Genomic DNA, 21,697 nt, shown 5'->3' on the forward strand with positions numbered 1-21,697 from the left:
TCCTCTGCCCTCCTTCCGCTGATCTCCAGACTTGAATAAAACATCTCCCCAACACAAACCCAGCTCTGTGCCCAGAGGGCGGTGTCAGGCCATGCCACCGGAGAGGAAGGGGGAGCGAATGCCTTTTAGACATGACCTAAGACAAAATCAGGTCTGTTCAGACTGGATCCTGAGGCCCTGCTCTGAGAAGCCCGGCCCCCACCAGCCGGACAGATGAAACGCTGCTGGCATCTGGGAACAGGAGACGAGGCAAAGAGCTTGGAGCTAAAAAATCTGGAGTTGATTTTGAAGGTTAATTAAGCTGTGTCACCTCCTGTGAGTGCCTTTGTCTCTCTGAGTTTCATTATCTCATCTGTAAAACATTTGAAAAGATCTGGACTTTTAATACATTGGACTTTGTTACCTAACACAGAGTTGAGAGGAAAGGAAGTGTGATGGTCATGTCGGGACTGGGGAAGTCAATACAGCCTTAAGGATGAGATGTGGCTCCATCTACTTTTGGTCCCTGTGAAGTCAGAGGAGTGGACAATGCTCAGGTTCTTGTGGTTCTAGCATCCTCTGGCCCCTCTAGAAGGTGTGTGAGTCGGTAGAGGCAGATTCTTCTGAGGATGGAGGGGCTGAGACGTCTCTGAAGATGAGGAACCTACAACTTAGCAAGTCTGTTCTGGCATTTTACAATCCTCAGAATCAGAAACAATATGAGGCCCTAATTCCTCCTCGTCTCCTCCCACAACCCCCACACCACAAGGCAGACTCATTCTCATTTTAGTCACCATCTCGGGAGAAATGAGAACGGCGCTGCTGCCTTCAATACCCCGATTACTCCCCGGAAGGCCCGCTTCCCGGCCATGGAATCCCAACTTATTTACCCCCGCCGGAACAGGTGTATTTTCTCATTCCTTTCATCGCAGGCCTGGGGAGACTCAAAGGTTGCGGGAGGTTTCTGAGGCTGGCCCCAAGTCCCTCCCCCGCATCTCAAGAAGTCAAGCTCCGAGCTTGGTAAGTGGTCCTCTGGGGCCTGTCTGCTGCACTGCTTGGAATAATTTGCCCTGGTGTCTTTGGCCGTGTAGATCTGAAGAGAACCTGACATGCTTTTAAATATTTCATCTCTGAGCAGCCGTGTGCTTTAGCTGCCAGGAGAGGAGGCAGCACCCCAGCTGCTGACCCTGGTGTCGAACCTTTACAACAGCTGCTAAGGGGTGGGCCCGGGCTTTCCCACTTCCCTGCTGCACGCGTGCCTGGCACAGACTCACCTGTAAGGGGGCAGCGAGGTGGGGCAGAGAGCCCTGGAGCCCTGGCCAGGAGCCCATGGGCCAAGCTCTTTGCATCTGTGGGCCTTAGTTTCTCATCTGGGGTAACAGTTCCTGTCCCACTGAGTAGCGTCAGGAATAGCGGAAATGAAAGAGCCTGGAGAGCTACGGTGAACTGCTCGGCAAAAGTGAGCTCTCATGACTTATGTGCAAGGCCTGGTTCTCAGCAGCCTTGATCCTCGGTAACATTTGGCCAGAGGAGGGAGACTCCCGGGACTGAACTCTAAATCAGAACTAGGCGGTTTGAGAGGTCACCGAGCCCATTCCCCTGCCTTCAGGCAGGATGATCCAGGAACACTGGGCTCCTGGGAACATAAGATAAAGAAAGACCAAGGGGAAAAGTATGATTTGGAATAGGGACCTGAAATGAATTTTCCTAGGAAGGACCTGTCAGCCAGGATTCCCAGGGAGCAGTGAGGGGTGGAGAAGTCACAGGGGTCACTGGTGTCCACATGGATACTAGAATCTTGGGGAGAATCGGGCTGATTCTACAGAGAAGGTGGAAAGATAGGGCTTTGTTAGCACCAGAGTGGGGGTCAGTTCAGAAAGAAGGGACCCACAGCCTGTGCCACATTCTTCCTGGCATGGAGCCTGGCCTAGATAACTTGTGCAGAGCGTGCTTTCTGATGCAATAAATAAGCACGTAGGAGCCCTCATTAGCTGCCTAAGGCACCATCAAACACACTGGGGTTGGACTGAGTCTGCTGGCATTGGCTGGCTGGTTTCCTAGGGAAAGAGCCTTTGCTTGTCCCACTTGGGTGGGAAGGTGGGCATGGATATTGTGGAAGCAGCAGTGTCTGGAGCCCTGTGGGATGATCCCCAGAGGGGAGTCTCCCCATGTCTGACCAAAAATTACCCTCTTGGAGCTGAGCCCTTGGTGCTTCATGTAGTATCCCTGCCCCGCGTGCAGATGGTTCTTACCCAGGACCGTGAGGCGTGCGGGGCGGGAGCGGATGGCGGCCTGGATGGCCTGGCACTCATACACCGCGTCGTCTTGCAGCTCTGCCCGCAGGATCTTCAGGTGGTGCTCCCCCGACAGGTGGTTCCCTACCACCAAGTACTGTGGGTAACCTGTGGAGAAAACAGGCAGGTCAGGGAGCTGGGGCGAGGTGGAGGGGACACCCATGACAGAGGCACAGAGTGGGGGACCCGAGCAGGGACCGTTCTACACGGCTAGCAGAGCAGGTGATTGCTCAGGGCTCTGATCTCAGTGCAAGGAACACAAATGCAAGAGCTTTCCCAAGGTGTTGAAGGTGTTGGCACTCTCTCTCTCTCTCTCTCTCTGTGTGTGTGTATAAGGGCATTTTGTCTGTTAGATTTTGAGACAGGGTCTGGCTCTGTCACTCAGGTTGGAGTGTAGTGGCAGGATCATAGCTCACTGCAGCCTCCACCTTCCAGACTCAAGCGATCCTCCCACCTCAGCCTCCCAAGTAGCTGGGACTACAGGCATGCAAAACCATGTCAGCTAATTTTTTTAATCTTTTGTAGAGATGGGATCTCACTATGTCACCCTAACTGGTCTTGAACTCCTGGACTTAGGCGGTTCTCCCTCCTCAACCTCCCAAAGTTCTGGGATTATAGGCATGAGCCACCATGCCTGGACATGTAAGGGTCTTATTGGTTTCAAGTTTAGGAAAATCGGAGGGGCCACTGTTAGAAAGGAAAGAGGGAGAAGAGATGGAAATTCTAAGTGGGGACAGACACCGCTGGCTTATTATTCTGGAAAGCAGTGTGCTCAGCACTGTGGTCTACCCAGCAGACATGCATTTGGATAAGATAGAGGGGAGAGAGAGACAGACAGACAGAGAGACCCAGGCTGAGAACTACAGAGAGAAGACAGTCAGAGAGAGAAGGAAGGAAAAAGAGAAATGTTTGGAAAAGGATCAAGAGTGACTTTGCAAAAAGTTTTGTTTCAGGATGGACAGGAAGTAGAAATCCAGGCCCACCCTTCCAGTGTCTAGGAACCTTGGGTCACTTTGAGCCACAGTGGCCCCTGTCTAGTCATTCCTCCTGTCCTGCCAGAAACCCCAGGGCCTGGTGACGCACTTATGAAGTGCTTAGGACACTTAAGAATTGGGGGCCCCTTGTACCATGGGCAATGAATAATAGATAAACAAAAGTTTGAGATTATAAATCATTTATCAGCGTTCCTGCTGCCGTGTGGGGTTGAATATAAATGCCGACTGAAGTCGTGGCTGGCCACGTAGAGCAGATCCTCTCTTTCTTGGGTCTCGGGCCCTAAACCTCCCTATTTCTCTTTCCATCCATCTCCACACTGAGGTCCACCCTCCCCCGAGTCCCTCACTGTGTGGATTTACAAATGGACTTCAATCCCCGCCATCCTTCCTCTCTGTCCTGGTTCCCTTCTCTCCTCAGAGGCTGCCCTCGGCTTCCACTCCCCCTGGCAGCTCCAGGCTGCTCCTCCTTTTGAAGGACCCTCACCACACGGGGAGCGTTCTCAGACAGGTGCTGTAGGAGGATGAGATGCGACACATCCAGCCTTTTAAAGAGAAGGTGAGGGCTTAAGCAAGTGAGAGAGACAGAAACAAAGGCAGGCAGGGAGACCTGCAAGAGCTCGCCTCAAGTATTTCAAACAGTCTCTCGGTGTGGGTTAGGTGTGTTCCTGAGCTCCCATGGGCAGCACCAGCACCGACAGGCAGAATTCACATGGGGAGGTTCTTTAGAATATTCTCAGCTGTTTGAGGCATCCAACAAGGATCTGGGCTGCCAGAGATGGCAGTGAGGTCCCCATCACTGGCTGTATTCAAGCAGAGGTTGGATGATCGCCTCTGAGGGATGTTGCAGAGGTGATTTCTACACCGGGTGAAAGATCAGACTAGAGGAGCTTGAAGGCCCCTCTCACCACCACAAGTGAAGGGTCTTCTGGGGGTGGGGCAGGCCTCCCTGGGAGTGGGCTGTACAACAGGCCACCAGCACTTGTTCCTGGTCAGGCGAGGTAGCTGTGATGATCCTCTGCCAGCCTTCCTGGCATGCTCTGGGGTGCTTCCTGTGCAGCCGGGCCCTTCAGACTCATGTCTTCATGGCTACCATCCTCATCATGCAATAAAATGGCCCTGTCCTTCCCAGCTGTGCAGGCCTGGCCAGAAAAGCTCACAAGGCCGTCAGCTGCACCCCTGAGAGCACTGCCTCTCCTCCTGCCCACACTTCCTGCCTTCTGCTGGGCTTTGGGAAGGAGCCCAGGTAAGTTAAGCAGTCTCCCCCCAGGGCCAGGAGAGGGGCTGGAAATGGGTTCTAGCCCCATCCTCTCCCTGCTGCCGCTGCCTTCCTTGTAGCTGGCTGGCTACCCCCCAGCCCCTCCAGCCCAGCCCCTGGATCCCACTATCCTGTGATTAGTCCCTGGTCTCCTGCAGGCATCTTGGCTGGAGCTTCTGTTTTTGTTGTCTTGCAAGCTATCAGCAGCAGGATTTTGCTCTCACGAGCTGCTGAAAACATCAGTGATGGGTTTGTTTGTATTTGCCTAATTAGGCAGCGAGCTGCGATGCTATCCCAAGGACTGGCAGCATCTTTGAAAAACAGACTCAGAAGCATGGATTCTGAGAAAGTTCTAGCTCCTTCCACATTATCATTACTCTCTCTTGCTACTCCCAAAGGAAGCAAAATTACTTAGAGTCTGGGTTCTATAGTCGAATTGCCTGGGTTCCAATGCCAGCTGGATCCCTTCCTAGCTCTGCTGTCTTGGGTGAGTTACTTTAACTTCTTTGTGCCTCATAGACTACTTACTATGTGCCAGTCCCCATTTTATGGGGACAATACCAGTACCTCATAAGGTTATGGTGAAGGTTAAATAGGATAATCTATGTAAAGTGCCTGGCACATTGTAAGCAGTCTATAAATGCCAATTTAAATGAAGAGAAAGGTAAGTCATAAGGTCAGGTGGCCAAAGAGGTCTTCATCTTTAGAAGGGAGAGCAGACAGAGTATGTGGACCCTTTGGGGTTAACAGGCAGGTCTCATGTGCTGGGATTGGTTATATAGTTGAGTCCATTTCTTTCTCAGTTGTGACTTTGTTTACCTGTCAAACAAAGGGGAAAATCCTTCTTTTCTCCTCCCCCCCCCCGATCACTGTAGATTTATGAGATAATGTCTGCGAAGTACTTGAGCTTCTTAGAAGAAAAATGTTCTATCAATATGAGGAAGTGCATTTATAAATCATTTTCTTTGACTGGTTTTTCCAGCTTTGGTGACTAGAAAAACATTTAGGTCTTCAGGGAGGGTATCATTTCTGGGAGATTCGGCGGGGGGGCGCACACGGTTACAGTGGGAGAGGACGGAGATGTAGCAGGCTGAAATCCCACAACCCTGGGCCTCAGTTTCCCTGTAGGAGAGCTTTCGCGGTGTTAAGTGCTCTACAAGTACTTGCTGAATTGAATTGAGGGCTGTCCTGCCTGTTTCCACATCAGGCAAGTGAGCAGAGTTAATTGAGCATGGAAGTATCTATCATGATTGCCATGATGCTATTTTTGGGACAAGTGATAAAATACAGGGCAAGTATTTTATCAGGAGTTTGAGGTCATTGGCTCTGTATGGAGAGGCAAACTGAGTCAAGCTGGAGAGGACACAGGCCCCAGTTTGACAGAGGCCATTGTCCTGCAGCCCTAAGCGGGTACCAGTCCTGGATCCCAGAAAGCCATTCATGGCACTGGATGCTAGAGGGTCAGTTATCCATGCTGAGATGACCACCCTATGCACTATCCCTGCTGACCTGAGCCTCCTTTTGGCCACTGACCCAACAAGACCCCAGTCCCTGACGGAAGTTGGAAACCCACTGACCGGGACCCCAGACAGCCTCCTTAACTAGCGGCAGCGCTCATCCCAGCTCAGAGCCATCCAATGCACGAACTATTCTAGTCTGGGAAGGTTGTATCATTCCCCGAGTTTCTCTAGGGTAAAGGCGTTCGGAGTCTCTGAAATTGGCTGGTTCCCATAACAGTTAAACTTTATGGCAGCACAGTATATTTTGGAGATATTTTTGTGTATTTTATCCATGCTCAGCTGGGCTGCAGCATTCAAACCTTGTGCCTGCTATTGACCATTGCTATAATGTTTCAATATACATTTTTGGCAAGACATAACTCACATTTTAAAATATTAATTTCTCAGCCATCACGTTCCTGAGTGCACTTCGATTTTTATTTTCCTGCAGCTGTACACCATGAGAGAGGCAAAGTTACTTCTCAGCTGAATAATATTTTTCTCTCCTCCTCCACCCTTAGCCATTCCCAAATCACAGGGGAATGACACCCAGGGGTCCCTCCTTCTGAATTTTACTGTGTATGCCAAGCCTAGCAAACAACCACTGCCTACCTGTAGGACAGAATAATGATAGCTGAAGGGTGTGTGACCAGGGGGATGAGCCATTCTCTTTTTTTCTCCAGGGAAGAGGATGGATTGGAAAAGCGTCTGTATGATCTTATGGGATCGCTATTCACAATAGTTAACAAATGATCTGTTGTCGGCACTGGCTGGTGAGTTCACGTGTCAGCCATCAACAACCATGGGAACCCTCACTGCCTGCCCCAGGGTAGCTGTGCTGAACACCAGCCTGCCCAAGCCGAACATAGTTGGAAATTTATTTTTAATACTTCCTGTCTTTTCTTCTCATTTCATGATGGCTTCTAAGCTCAACCAGGTGTCTTTGTGAGTTTTCAGTTTACTTGGTTCCCTTTAATGGGTGAGAAGCCTGGAAGAACCAGGTTGTGACTTGTATTCCCTTAATAATCATGCCTTAATAAATGGGGGATACATCTTGGGCCAAGACGCAGGAACACTTGATCTCTGGAAACTGGAATTTACATGAATCATGTTTGACTTTGGAGTAGATGCTCGAGGGCAATGTCGAGTTAGCTTAGGACCCACCGCTAGAAGGAGGGTTTGCTTATGGTTCATTATTCACATGAGGCGTCCTCAGAGTCTAGGGATGCTGGGTGCAGTGCTTGCCTAGCCTGACTCTGAGTGAGGAGTTGCAGTGAAAGCTGGAGATTCGATACTCAGACGCCTGTGAAGATGGGTGCTCCCTAGGAAGGTGGATGGGTGAGTAAGGAAGTGACAGCCCCAGGCCCACCCCAGGAGGTCTGGAGGTACTCACTTGAGAGGTCCCTGCCCACACCCAGAGCCAAGCCATCCTTGATCCACAGAACGAAGCCATCGTATTCAGGGATGGCGCAAAGTAGCGTCACTGGCTGTCCCGACACCACCACCTGGTCCTGGGGCTGCTGGCTGAAGGAATAGACTTGGCCTGGGAAGGAGACAAACACAAGGGTCAGTTACCTGCCTGCTGCAGGGTCGAGAAGACTCCCCTCCAGCTATGGAAGCAGAGCAGGGCTGGCACAGGAGACTGAGCCTCCTGAAGCACCTGGCTTTCCTCCTGAGGGTCTGGTAGAGCTTCCTAACTGGTCTCAGCCCCAGCTCTATTCCCTCCTGCGAGGGCCTGGCTCCCAGCTCCAGCCCCTCTGCCCATCAGTCCCTAACACATGGACTGGTCTAGCCACACCCCAGCTCCCTATGGGCCATCTCCCTCCACTGTTGGGATGTGCCACTTCCCATGCATTGGTGAGCTCCTACTTAATGCCATGTGCACACCAGGGCAGAAACAGGAGAGAGAGAGACCTCTAGCTAGAAGCATTCTGTGGTGGCTGTGTGTTAAGAAGGGGGGCGATGGAGAGTGGTGCGGCTTTGGTTAAACCTGAGAATGCAGGAAATCATTTTGTTGTTTCAGTGGCTCCTGGGGTGGGCTGAGGGCCGAGTTCGGAGGGATAGGTGGTGGTGCAGTGTGGCAGGAGGTGCGCTGAGGAGACGTGCTGTCCCACCATGTCCTCCCTGTCCCTTTCTTTTCTGCAGCAGACCTTACTCCGGCCTCACAGTCACTTGGGAAGAAATCATTATGGACACCATGCCTCCTCAAAACGAGATGGCCAGAACCATCAAAGAGTCAGTTGCCAGTGTTTTATTAAACAAAACCACCCACAATGCTTACAAGATGCCATGCTCAGTTTTGAGGCTTTAAAATATTAGTTCATTAATATTTTCATCCTCATAACAACCTAAAAATAGTAGGCACTATTTTTATCCCCATTTTCCAGATGGGAAAATGAGGCACAGGGAGGTGAAAAATAGTAATGGGAACTGTGCTTGTGAATTGCTCACCAAGTACGGCGCATGCCCTGACTCTAGTTATCACCGTGGCAACACTCGTATGGGGCATTGTCAATCCCGTTTTACAGGACGTTGGGAAACAGAGGCTCAGGGTTAACTGAATTGCCCGGGGAACTGTCTAGTGGGAGTTGGGGTGGGCGGTGTGGTGAATCCAAGTCTTTCTGGCTCTGAAGAACATGCTGTCCCCTACTGAGCTGTGCTATGGGCAAATCCCCAAGCCTGGCCTTGGAGGGAGCTGCTGATGAAGAGGTGTGATGTGATCTGTGTCTCCTGGGAGTCCACAGTTGAATGGACAATGGGACATTGACATTCACTGAGCATCTGGCCCACAGTACAGCCAGTGCTTCATACAACCCCTCCTGTAATCCACTTAATTATACTTCGGGGCAAAAATAGCCCCATTTTATAACAAAGAAACCAGGATCAGAGAGGCACAGTAACCTGCCCAAGGTCACGCAGCTAATGAGTGGTAGAGTGGGGGTTTGAGCAGGGGCCCATCTGCATTCCAAGCCCTCCCTTTTTCCTACCTCCTGCTCTACAGACCCAGACCTAACTGAGGCAAAACTGGACCTGGCACACCAGCTGGTGATGCTGTGGCCTCTCCTCCCCGACCCGGGAGAGTCAGGGGCAGCCACAGAGGTCCTGGACACTGGCTGCTGCCCATCTTGAGGACAAAAAACCCCAGGCTTGGGCCACACCTAGGACTGAGCTCTCAGCAACAGATGACCCCAAGAGGGGGACACTTGGTGTGTATCAACCCAGGGGAGCTTGGATGGCAGCAGAGCTTGGGGTGGAGGGTCCCCAGAAGGAGGGGTGCAGATTCACAGCAGAGAGCTGGGGACAGGCAGGAAGGTGGCCGAGTTCACAACCTGACGAGATCTTGGCAGGGTCTCTGAAGAGTCTCATTAAAAATCAAATTGGCCTTGAATTGTGGGAGTACCACTTTTTATTCTGATCTGAGCTTTACAAATTAGATTTCATAGGGCATTTTAATCAGCTATGTACGGTAGGTTTTTTTTTTCCTCTCTGTCTCTTCAAGTTCTCTGTTGTAATTAGACTGTTTCTGGCACCAAAACAGGGTAGAAATAGAGGGAAGAGATGAGAGAGGAGAAGGGGAGAGGAGGGAGGGACTGGAGAGAGAGCAAAGGAGTGAAGTGAGGACGTGGGAGAGAAAAGCAGAGGGAGAGGAAGAAGAGGAAGCAGGGGAGGAGGGTGAGGGGAAGCATGGAGAGGGAGGGGGTGGGTGGAAAGGACTCCTTCTCTAGGCTCCTTTTACTCAATGATGATTTCAAAGCTCATCCTTTTATCTCAAAATCTTTCTTGCAAGAAGGACAGAGTCAAGGCAGCCGCAGTAACTGCCGAAGACTGTGCCATCAGAGAGAATTATCAGGTTGTCAGGTGGACGTGGAGGGGGTTATAATGAGAGCCCCTTAAATGAAGCAGTGCCAGAGCCCTCTGAGATGTCCCTTATTAGGAAGCACCCACAGTGGGTAACCGTCCCAGTCTCTCCCCATCCTGTGTCCTCTTGGAGGAAGGTGCGGGAGGTACTGGGTGAGGGCCCCCGGGGAGGTGGGGTGCAGGAAGCATCCGAGTGCCAAGGGTACGTTGTGAACTGCCTGGAGCCCCCAGGGAGAGGAGGGGGCTATCACCATGGAAACCAGGCTCTGGAGGAAGGCAACGCTGGGGAAGGGGATCAGTTGAAGCAGGCCATGGAGGTGGACTCTGAGTGGCCACAGACCCTTTTGGTGGGTGTCTCAGAGCCAGGGGTGGCAGCAGGCACAAGATCCCTGGAATAAGACCTGGGGTCTGCAGGAAAGGAGCCTGACGGGATGGGGCTGAGCAGGAGAGGGCCTTTCGGGGAGGAGCATCTCCCGATGACATCTGAGCCGGCTTGGAGGTGTCGAATCCCACAGATTGCAGTGAGCCAAGATCGCCCCACTGCACTACAGACTAGGTGACAGAGTGAGACTCGGTCTCAAAAAAAAAAAGACCTTCCTACAGCCTCTCACATTCTGTCTACTTGGATCCACTTGGCTTTTCTATGGAAAGACTGTTTCTGGGGAAGATGAGTACACAGGAAAAATCCACCCAAAGGACATGATTTACAAATTATTATTTTTGGGGATGGGAGACAGTACTCTAATTGACAATGTCCCTTTTCAGTCCAATTTTAATTTTTGCAAATTACATTTAAGTCACTATAATTACTTTTCTCTTTTAAACCAATTAGTTTTTTTTTTTTTTTTTTCAAATGAATCTTAAACTGTTACTGAGTATCTACAGTGGATAAAAGTTGAGGTGCTTTGGATGAAGGTGGAGATGGAGGGATGGAACCCACTTTTTTTTTCCATCCATCTGACAGATCTTAGGGCCTCTCCTTTGGGCTCAAGAGCCCCTCAGAGCATAGCTTTTGAGCCACGGATGTAAGTTATTGCCAGAAGAATGCTCCTCACCCACCCACTCTTTCTTTTCTTTTGAGACCGAGTCTCACTCTGTCGCCCAGGCTGGAGTTCAGTGGGGCAATCTCGGCTCACTGCAACGTCCGCCTCCTGGTTCAAGCGATTCCCCTGCCTTAGCCTCCTGAGTAGCTGGGATTACAGGTGTGCACCACCACGCCCAGCTAATTTTTGTATTTTTAATAGAGGCAGGGTTTCACCATGTGGGCCAGGCTGGTCTTGAACTCCTGACCTCAAGTGATCCTCCCACCTTGGCCTCCCGAAGTGCTGGGATTACAGGCGTGAGCCACTGTGCCTGGCCTCTACTTGCTTTATTTTCCCCATTTTCTTTTCTACTCCAAAGAAGTGAAATGTGAATGAGCCCAAGGTCATTTTCTGCAGCCTCCTGGATAGTGCCTTAAGTAGACAGTGAGCTCCTGAGAACCTGTTTCTTCCACACACACTGTGCTGTCTGGTGAGGAGCAGGGGAACAGGCCTGGCCACCCCTCCAGGAGCTCGCAGCTGTGCCCCCTCCCCATCACACCTGGGCGTCTCAGATGGAGCACAGAGTAGGTGCCTCACAGGCTCGGATCCTGCTCTCAGTGGAGATGCAACACACCCAGCACCTTCCACCTGCCCAGGGTTTCCATCTTCTCCGCTTCCCATTTTCCCTGATGACATTCCCCTGGTGTGAAGCCTTGGCGGCCAGTGCAACTTCCCCTTCCCATACTTTAATTTTATTTTTATTTATTTTTTTGAGATGGAGTCTCACTTTGTTGCCCAGGCTGGAGTGCAGTGGTGCGATCTCTGCTCACTGCAACTTTTGCCTCCTGGGTTCAAGCGATTCTTCTGCCTCAGCCTCTTGAGTAGCTGGGATTACAGACACTCGCCACCACGCCTGGTAATTTTTGTATTTTTACTAGAGACAGGGTTTCACCATATTGGCCAGGCTGGTCTCGAACTCCTGACCTCGTGATCCACCTGCCTCGACCTCCCAAAGTGCTGGGATTATGGGCGTGAGCCACCACGCCCAGCCCCATGCTTTATTTTGAGTCCGCCACCATCACTGAGCCTAGCCCAGCAGCCTGTACATCTCTCAGACTTCCGCTTTCCTCTCTATTCCCACTGCTACCACCCAAGTTCAAGCTCTCGTTGCCCCAACCTGGGCTCTTGCTACAGACTCTGAATGTTCTCTTTGCCTGATCCATTAATGTGCTGAACCTGGATTTTCCTTCTTAATTCACCACTTGCTTCAGGGTTCCCCTCTTTTAAGGGGTGGGACCTCTCATGGCTCTCCACTCTCTGCGGGACAACGCCCAACCTCCCATGCTGGATTCTAATCTCCAAAATCCAGCTCCTTTTCTTCCTGGGAGCTCCACAGCACCCCCGTGCTGGCTAGTCACTAAGGTCACCTGCCCCGAGTTCTCCTCGCTGTTTCATTGTCCTGGGATGCACCGCACCCCCCCCCAAGCAACCCCACCTATCATTGAAGGCCCAGTTCTCTCCCCAGGCAGCTCCTGTGGCCCAGAGAGAATCTTCTTTTTTCTCATCTTCTCTCTATTTTCTCATCTTGCCTCTTTTTCATCAATTTCTCCAAACCTTTATTGAGCACCTACTGTATGTCAGATGCTGATGAAACAGAAATAAGGAAGAAACAGTGTACACTTCTTGAGGGCAGGGGCCACAGCTATCTTTTCTGTCTTGTGTTCCCAGCTGTGGGTGAGCACCGGTTACACATCTGTCACATGTGCCTTTGTACTTAGAGTTTGCCTGCTCTGGTTGGTCTGCTGAGATCGGTGGTCACTACAGGAAAATTGCTTTTGCATTATAAACTACTAATCCGGCAGATACTGTGCAGAGCACACCACACAGGAGAAAGGTGAGAAATCACAGGGTGGGTGGAGTCTCAAGGAATCAGGCTTGACAGGAGAAAAAAATAACTGCTGTTCATGGAAGATTTACTTGATGCCACATCTTTGAGTGTATACGTTGTTTCTGGCATGCACGTTAGCCATAATTACCCACATTTTATAGATGAACCGAGGCTCACAGAAATGCAGGGACTTGCACAAGTTCACTTGATTAGCTCAGGTGTCATTCAAACCCCGATGGTCTGGGTACAGCCCTATTTTCTCATCACTGTCCGATGTGGGTTGTTGAATCAAGGGTCTCAAACCCAGATTTTGATTCTCAAACAAGTACTCACTCCACCAACAAGGCAGCCTACTCAGATTATCTATTTTTATATTTATTTATTTATTTTGAGATGGAGTCTGGCTTTTATTGCCCAGGATGGAGTGCAATGGTGCGATCTCGGCTCACTGCAACCTCCGCCTCCTGGGTTCAAGGGATTCTCCTGCCTCAGCCTCCTGAGTAGCTGAGATTACAGGCACCTGCCACCACGCCTGGCTAATTTTTGTATTTTTAGTAGAGATGGGGTTTCACCATGTTGGCCAGGCTGGTCTCGAACTCGTGACCTCCGGTGATCTGCCCACCTCGGCTTCCCAAAGTGCTGGGATTATGAGCGTGAGCCACCGCGCCCGGCCCAGATGATCTAAAGGGAGGCAGAGGATCTTTAGAATGAAAAGTGATTTCTTGTTTTTTCCATCAGTTTCTGTATGTAGCCTCCTCTTCACCTATTGGTCAATAACACTGAAATGGTTGAGGGTAAAGTTTAGTACTGGCCACCATAGGAAGAGATAAAAGAAAGGAGATGTAGTAGTTACCATTACTCGTAATTATTACTTAAAATGGTTATTTAATATAATTATAATATAGCTTATAATAATTATGTATCATAAATATTTTTATTGCTATAAAATTAGTAATTGCTAACTTTTTTATTTTTTAACTTTTTGTAGAGACAGGGTCTTGCTCTGTTGCCCAGGCTGGTCTCAAACTCCTGGCCTGAAGCCATCCTTGTGCCTCAGCCTCCCAAAGTGCTGAGATTACAGGTGTGAGCTACTGTGCCCAGCTAGTAATAGGTAACTTTTATAGAATGTCAAGCATCTAATAAAAGCTTTACCTAGATTATTTTATTGACTCACTAAAGAGTCCTATGAGATAGGTACCGTATCACACCCACGTGAAGATGAGGTTATCTGGGGCCCACAGCACTGGCAGTGAGACGGGATATGAGCCCAGCAGTCTGGTTCCAGAGCAGCCTCTTTGCGTCCTTATTTGGACTTTGCCCACTTTGCCTCTAGTCCTTGCCCCCAGGAACTCATAGAACCCACCTTAGACCTCCCTCTCCCACCGCCCTTGGCCAGTACTGAAAAGTCTCAACGAAACTCAGGAAGAATAATGTACACTAGCTCACTTCATCAGTTCTGTGTATAACGTCCTCATGAACACGGTTCTCTGGGTGGATCAGAGTCGACCAGCTATCCAAGAGTGACCGAAGCCTATGTTCACCTTCTTTAGCTCCCTGAGAAGGTGAGTGCAGACCTGCAGGTCCTCCAGTCACACTTGACCCTCACAACCACATCACTCACTCCAAAGAACCCCTCTCTCCCTTCACCATTTGGACTGGACAGGCCCCTTGGGATGGAGGCAGATGGTGTAGTGGTAATGAGTGCGGCTCAGGAATCAGACTGACCTGGGTTTGAATCCTGACACCTCCACAAACTTGCTGAGCCTCCATTTTCCTATCTGTGAAATGGGGACAATAACACCGCCACCTCGTGGAGATAGAGAGGATGCATCTGGGCCACTTGACTCAGGGGCTGGCCCACAACAAATGCTCAGGGGAAACCGACCTTCTTCTCTCAAAGCCACCCTCTGTCTTGAACACCAGGCCACAGGCTGAGCTCCATAGGGCTGGGCGATGGGAAGCGTGACCTGGAATGGCAGGTGGCTCTCTGTTGGCATGAAAGGGGGAAGCAAGGGTGGACTTTTAATTACTATCCAATGACTTATCGAAGAGACAGTTTTTCACTAAAGACAAGGATGTATTCTCTTTGCAGGAGGACCCCAGTGTAGCGTCCGTGGGTTCTCAGGTGGGTCTCAAGGCTGGTGTTTGTGGTAGGTGAGCTCAGGTGTTGGAGGCCTTGGCCAGCTGCTGTGAGCCATGCCCTGTGGGGGAGAAGAGGTGGGAGAATGTTCCCCCAGGGCTGCAAGGGGGCTACTGGGGTGGAAGGGGTAGGGGGCGGTCTCCCAGGCCAATGAGGGCTGGCTTGGCTCCACATCTGACTGGCGCTGAACTAGCTTCCACTAGTAGAAAAAGGCTGCGTGTGCGTGAACCTGCCTGGGCAGGGCAGAGGAGCAGGCCTGGGAAACACAGTGGTCTCTCTCCCACATTTGCTTGGTTAGGTGGCTGCAGAAGCACCTTCCTGCTCGCCGCCTGGAAGATAGGTCATGCTCCTGAAAGGGAGAGGCTCTGCCATGCTGGGTCCCAGGGTTCTGAGACAAAGCCCTTTGTCTCTGAGTGAGAGTCCCTGTCTGGGATGCTTGCCCCCAGCCTGTGCGTCTGCCCTGCACACCCAGGCTGTTGAGGCCCGCACGGGCCAAGAGAGCACTGCGCCATCTGTCCCGGGGGCCCTTTAGACCACTGAGTAAGGCAGCTGCTTTTCCCTTTGAGGAGAGTGGCAGAATCAGACGAGAGCCTGGGTCTGCTGCCCCCTCCTGCCAAGTTCTCTGCCCTACCTGAGCAGGTAGAAGCATCAGGAGTGGGAGCGGGAGGTCGAGGTGCTCAGCAGGCAGGGCCTTTTGCAGCCTTGTCTCCAAACTGCAGGAAGCAGTGGCTGTTTCTGGCTGGGAGCAATAAAGCGGAGGGGAGATTGGATGAATCCTGTCCTGATGGGCCACGGGGCGTCCCTGAGTCAGGACGGCTGGCGCTGTTGCCAGTGCTGGTGAGTGGCTGGTGGGAGGAAGTGTGGAGGTGGCGGCAGCAGTGACAGGTGTGGCCTGGCCTAGGGAGGTGGGCAGGAGGTGGAGCATTTGGTGGCCTTTTGGGGGCTCTGGTTGTGGGGCAGAGCTGGGAGCAGGCAGATGGCATCCTCACATCAGTGGTGGGGTTGGATGTCTTCCCCCAGTTGTTTCCCCACCCTCCTCCATCGGCACTCCTCCTAACTGCTGTTCCCAAAAGCCCCCTCTAGATTTCCCTCCTGTGCTTACTCCTGCCTCCTGTCAGCCCACCCGGCTTCCAACCTGGAGGCAGCACGCTCATCTTAATCTCTTTTCTGGGACTCGCAGCACACATTAGCACGGAATGAACCATCGCCATCTGGCTCCCGAAGTCCCCACCAACTTCCAGTAAAACATGGAAACGCAGAAGACCCCATGTTTCTCTATGACTTGCACACCTGTGGCCTCATTCTGAGATTGCCCCTCCATCCCTAATTATTTGCTGAGGGGGGAGGAGTCATTTTGCCATGGAAGGCGCAGGTTACATAGGGCCACATCACTGGGTGTGATGGTCTTAGGGTAGCACTGCAGATTGGGTCGGGGGTGAGTGTGTGTGCACTTGGGTCTGTTTGTGGTATTGACTGAATTGGCCTCGGCCCCACCCCTTCTCCAGACATTTTCTGCTTCTATTCCTTATCAACCACTTAAGATTTTGGTTGAGGGCCAGGTGTGGTGGCTCATGCCTGTAATCCCAGCACTTTGGGAAGCTGAGGCGGGTAGATCACCCGAGGTCAGGAGTTCGAGATCAGCCTGACCAACATGGTGAAACCCCGTCTCTACTAAAAATACAAAAATTTAGTGGGACATGGTGGTGCGTGCCTGTAATCCCGGCTACTCAGGAGGCTGAGCTAGGAGAATCCATAGAACCTGGGAGGCAGAGGTTGCAGTGAGCCACGATCGCACCATTGCACTCCAGCCTAGGGGACAGAGTGAGACTCCATCTCAAAAAAAAAAAAAAGATTTTGGTTGAATGAATTTTTCTTAGTCTTACAGAATGTTGGAAAGCATAGGCCCTGGCGGGGCCATCTTTGGGACCTTCAGAAGGAACAGTGATCTGGTTGGTCTTTGGGGTCCAAAGGCCTTGGTACTATGGTGTGCGTGTGTGTGAGTGTGTGTGTGTGTGTGTATATCGGATAGGAAGGTGGCCCAGTTTCCTGGTGCCCATAGAGGCTGGGATCTGACTCAGAGGAGCCGTTGCTTACTCCTCCCTGCCACCCACAACTGCCAACCCTGAATCTTCTGGGGACACATTCTGGAACTCCACTGTCCCAAGTCTATTGCTACCCCATAGGCACATGTCTCTGCACTGTGGTTCCACAGTGATGGTAAGAGGCACAGACCTACAGGGCAGCATGGACTAGTACAAAGAGCGTGGGATTTGGGATGGTTGCGTAACACGGGAGATCAAGCTTTGATGCAGACTCTGCCCTGGAGCCTGATGTGGGATTGGGGTGCTGAGTGTCCCCTCATGGCCCTGGGAAATCTTTTTTTTTTTTTTGAGTCTTGTTCTGCTGCCCAGGCTAAAGTGCAATGGTGCGATCTTGGCTTCACTGCAACCTCTGCCTCTTGGATTCAAGTGATTTTCCTGTTTTAGCCTCCCGAGTAGCTGAGACTACAGGCATGTAGTGTGGCACATGTGAATGCCTCTCTGCAATGCTCAAGGATTCCAAAGGCCCTGTGCAGTTTGGATGCTCTTTAGGTGTCCTGTGAAGGGCTACGTGGCTACGTCCCACTGACAGTGTGAAAGCAGGTCCACCCGGCGTGCACTGAGTGGCTCAGGCAGGCCGGTCTGAAGCATGAAGCACCTTGGTCTTGCTCTCTGAGGCTGCATGGAGAATCACAACTCAGTCCTGGTGCTTGTAGAGAAGTCTTCTCGTGGCTTCTGGGGTTGTTCCCAATTGGACACAGACCATCTTGGGGCAATGTCCTGGATTTCTCCCCTCTTGGAGACCAAATACAATCAACTCTTAATTATCTTTGTTAATGGAGAAGAGCAAGGGTGTGAATAATCTAAAATGACGGACAATCCAAAACAATGAATAATCCTAAGTAACATTCATTTTCGACTTTGGAATGCATTTTGATATTCACATTTGAATATGGATATGTTTGATGTTCTAGGAATTTTTAATACTTAAAAAAAATACTCAACCCAAGGGTGGGGCTCCCTCTCTGCCTCCTACCGAGCTGAGGGGAGAACACCACCTCTGGGACTGGCCCAAAGCTAGAGTCAGGTGCACCCCAACTTCCCCATCTCCTGTCTTTATGGCTCACACCTTGTCTAGGAGGGGAGGGGGATATTAACAGATTTTGCCTTTAAAGGACTTTTATTCCCTTTGGACCTCATGCAAATAAGAGCAAAATAAGAAGCTGTGAAATGTTAACAGAGGACTTCATTAAGCAAACTTGGTGATAGCATTTGCCAGGAATGGGGACAATTTGCCAACAGATAATTGAGTGCTGACTATATATGTGTCCTAATTAAAAAAGTGATTCTTCTTCTCACTGCCCTGGGATTGTGGGCTGTCTTCTGGTGGGTTTGGGATATTAACCACAACTAACTCCGATACAAAGCACTTCACATACATTATCTTACCTGATCCACCCTCATAGCACCCCGTGGAGCAGGTGCCATCATCAGCCCCTACGTAGAGACTTGAATATCACAGCTCCAAGCCAGATGTCCCCCATGAATGTAGCCTCCCAATTCTGCCCTCTTCTACCCCACCTTTCCTCTCCTGTCACCCACCAAACAGGGGCCCTTCAAGGCCTCAGCTGGTCTGCATCAATCAAAGAGAACAAAGCAAAACTAACTGGCCATTACTGCCCCAGTCTCTCTGATTGTTGGAAGTAGAGATATTTGTCAAGGAGAGGTTTTGTGCTGGAAGCCCCTTGAAAGGATGGAGAAGGGAGTGTGAGGGCTGCCGGAGATGCCTAGCCTGGGAGGGGAAGGACAGAACTCCCTAGAAGCAGATGTAGCCCCGGCTCACATCCACCATCCTGAGAGACAGAGAATCTTTCCCATTTTATGGACAAGTAAACTCAGAGAGGTTAAGTAACACATCCAGGGTCACAGGGTGTGGTAGAGGTAGGGTTTGAGCCATTTGACTCCAGGCCTGGCTTTTTTTCCCCCAACAGTAGCAGGTCAGCAGAGGGTGTTTGATCTGTGTGGTTTCCTCTTCAGAAAGCAGAGACTCACAACTGTGCCTACCTGCCCCCAGCTGAGCTCCAAAAACAGCTATAAAGCTGATGGGAAGCCGATAGGACAGCCCCTGCCTTACCTGAAGACCACGGAAACCTCTCCCACAGTGCCCTTGGGGCTGAGATCAGCTCTGTCAACAATACTTTGGACAAAAGTCGTCTGCACCACTTTTAACCCTGACCCTCTGTGGCCTTATTCAGAAGCCCTTTGCAAACGGCCATCTCTGGCCATAGCTCTCTCTGCTTGGCCTTGGGCTGGGTGAATAATGACTTCCATTCCCTGCCCTGCTGGAGCCTTGGGCCTTTGACACTGCCACCATGGTGCTGAGCCACTTATTTGCTGTGAGATGACCCAAGGAGGACCAGCCAGTACCTGCTAGGCCCTTCTGCTGGGGCACAGGGTCAGGGGGCAGCACATGGGCATGTGGCCCCACTCCTGTCTGCTCCCCAGGACAGCTCTATTTTCCAGCCTGGAGTGCCCCTGGAAATGGCGACATGTCCTCTAATAAGAGAGTTACTCATGGCTTCACTGGAGAGAAGAGAGCAGCTTTCAACCCCCCTCTCCTAAACGCAACAATATTTGGTAACACTCGGCATCTTGGGGAGAGAATTCATGTCTGTAATTAGTTACTGTATATCACGGTTAGTACTCTGCTCAGAATTTACGGGGCAAATACCATTTAACTGCACAATAACTACAGGTCCTTGCTGCTTATTGGGTAATTTACTAAGGCTGGAAGAACGGGGCAGGAGGGATTCTGAATGGGAGGTACTGTAACCGCTTGAATCAAACTTTATGAGTTTGAGTTTGGCAGGGAGGCAGCTGCTTGCAGCCAGTTCTCTTCGCTTTGTTTTGCAGAGTTGCCTGGCAGACTGCTTCCTTCCCTTGATTTATTGCAGGATGATAGGTCTGGGACTGGGGGTGGGACTGCCCGGGGGCTACCTGGGGCTATGGAAGGGACTTTCCATAGAGGGTCTTTGGCTGACAGTCTGCAGCAGGAACCCAGAGTCGGTGTCCTGGGGGCTCCATCCAGGACAGTAAATGGGCCCTTTCATTTATTTACTCCCTCCACGGGCCTGCTTTTTGTATCTGGGCCAGTGGGTGGGGAGTGCAGGGAGCTGTCCTTGGTTGGCAGCATCAAGATAATCGCCTAAGCCCTTTCTTCTCTTGCAAGTCCATTGCTGCCTGGGAAGCAGCCATTCCTGGACACTTGGCTGACATTCCTGGCCTTAATCTGCTTGAGCAAAGTCTGTCTTTGTTTGGCTGTGCACTGTCTAAACTCCTCTAACCTATTTAGGCCACGGAGAAGGGAAAAGACACAATAATGAAAAACTCAACGTGCAACATTGCCTTATGCAATCTAATAAATTACTTGGTACCCGGCTGCCAGCTCAGACTAAGCCCAATATTGCCTGCAGTAATTATTTGGATCAAATGCAGTTTATCTGCTTCATATTTGTGCTTCTGTGCTCAGTGGTAACTTATAAATGTCATTGTGGTGTTTATTTGTTATAATGAAACTTAATGGCATTGGAAGCCAAGAGCAGAGCTGGTGGGGCGGCAGGTTTAAAACAATCTCTTCATCTCGGGAGAAGGTATGAGCCAAGATAACATGAAACTGCCCTATAGGGAAGAGATTTGCAGAGATGGTGGTGACCTCATGCTGTGTGGTGGACGGGAGTGAGCCAGGAGCTTCGAGCTGGCACCAAGGGGAGCTGTCTTTGCCTCCAGAGACATCTATCTGGAGGGGGGAGACATGGCTGAGCTTTACCCTGCACTGCCCCATCTGTCCTTGCTGCTTTCAGGGGTGGGAGGTGTTCAATCTTTACACCACCTGATGCCTGCCTGGGATAAGAGGTGAATAGGGATGGAAATTAGAGTCCCTGGGCCAGGCACGGTGGCTCATGGCTGTAATCCCAGCACTTTGGGAGGCCATTGAGGGAGGATTGCTTGAGCCCAGGAGTTCGAGACCAGCCTGGACAACATGTGAGACCCCCGTCTCAATTTTTAAAAATAAAATAAAATAAAATAAAATAAAAAAGAACCCCTGGATGACTGCATTATGGAGAACAGGCCTTCAGGGAGAAGGAAAGGAGCAGGGTTGGCGAATAAAGGAGGGTATCCTCAGGGCCAAGACAGAAGGTGGCAAGGCTTTCTCTTCTGGTTCTGGAGGGGCATTGGTGGTAGGAAGCACAGAGCATGAGCAGCACAGGGAAGAGCTGTCAAGATTGCAGGGCAGGGCCCCCACTGGTGCTGCAGAAGTACCTGAGGCAAGGATGGGCCATTTAATGTAGGACTCAGGATTTTGGCTTCATACAATCCTGGGCTCCGCCATTTCCTAGCTGTGTGGCTTTGGGCAAGTTATTTCTCTTTCCTAAGTTTCATTTTCTTAATGTGGAAAATGGGAGTGATAATAGATACCTCTCAAGATTCTGGTGATGATTAAATGAAGTGATGTGTGTAAAGTAACGACCGTGGTGTTTGGCACACAGGATATATGATAAATAAGGGGCTGTGGCAGTGATTGGCACATAGTAGATGTTCAATAAATGTTGAGCGTATACATGAATAATAACACTTCCCACTTGTGTGCATTACAAAGCCCTCCTCCAAACAGCTGAGCTTGGATTTAGATCTCACAATTGTTCAGGGTCGATCTTCTCATTTTACAGT

General features: G+C 50.7%; 1 protein-coding gene across 7 annotated transcripts in view; it reads right to left on the reverse strand.

The window, feature by feature from the left end:
• The window catches only part of KIRREL3 (kirre like nephrin family adhesion molecule 3), a 581,063-nt gene that overhangs the window by 95,984 nt on the left and 463,382 nt on the right, over window positions 1-21,697 (reverse strand). For all 7 annotated transcript variants that reach the window (XM_032167866.2, XM_032167865.2, XM_058446270.1 and 4 more), the window contains 2 exons: window positions 7,416-7,565; window positions 2,232-2,381 (listed from right to left, as the gene is read on the reverse strand). In XM_032167866.2, the coding sequence (XP_032023757.1) occupies window positions 2,232-2,381; window positions 7,416-7,565 (300 nt within the window). The remainder of the gene's footprint in view (window positions 1-2,231; window positions 2,382-7,415; window positions 7,566-21,697) is intronic.

This window comes from Hylobates moloch, unplaced genomic scaffold (assembly GCF_009828535.3).
Source record: "Hylobates moloch isolate HMO894 unplaced genomic scaffold, HMol_V3 SCAFFOLD_11, whole genome shotgun sequence".
Taxonomy (NCBI): domain Eukaryota; kingdom Metazoa; phylum Chordata; class Mammalia; order Primates; family Hylobatidae; genus Hylobates; species Hylobates moloch.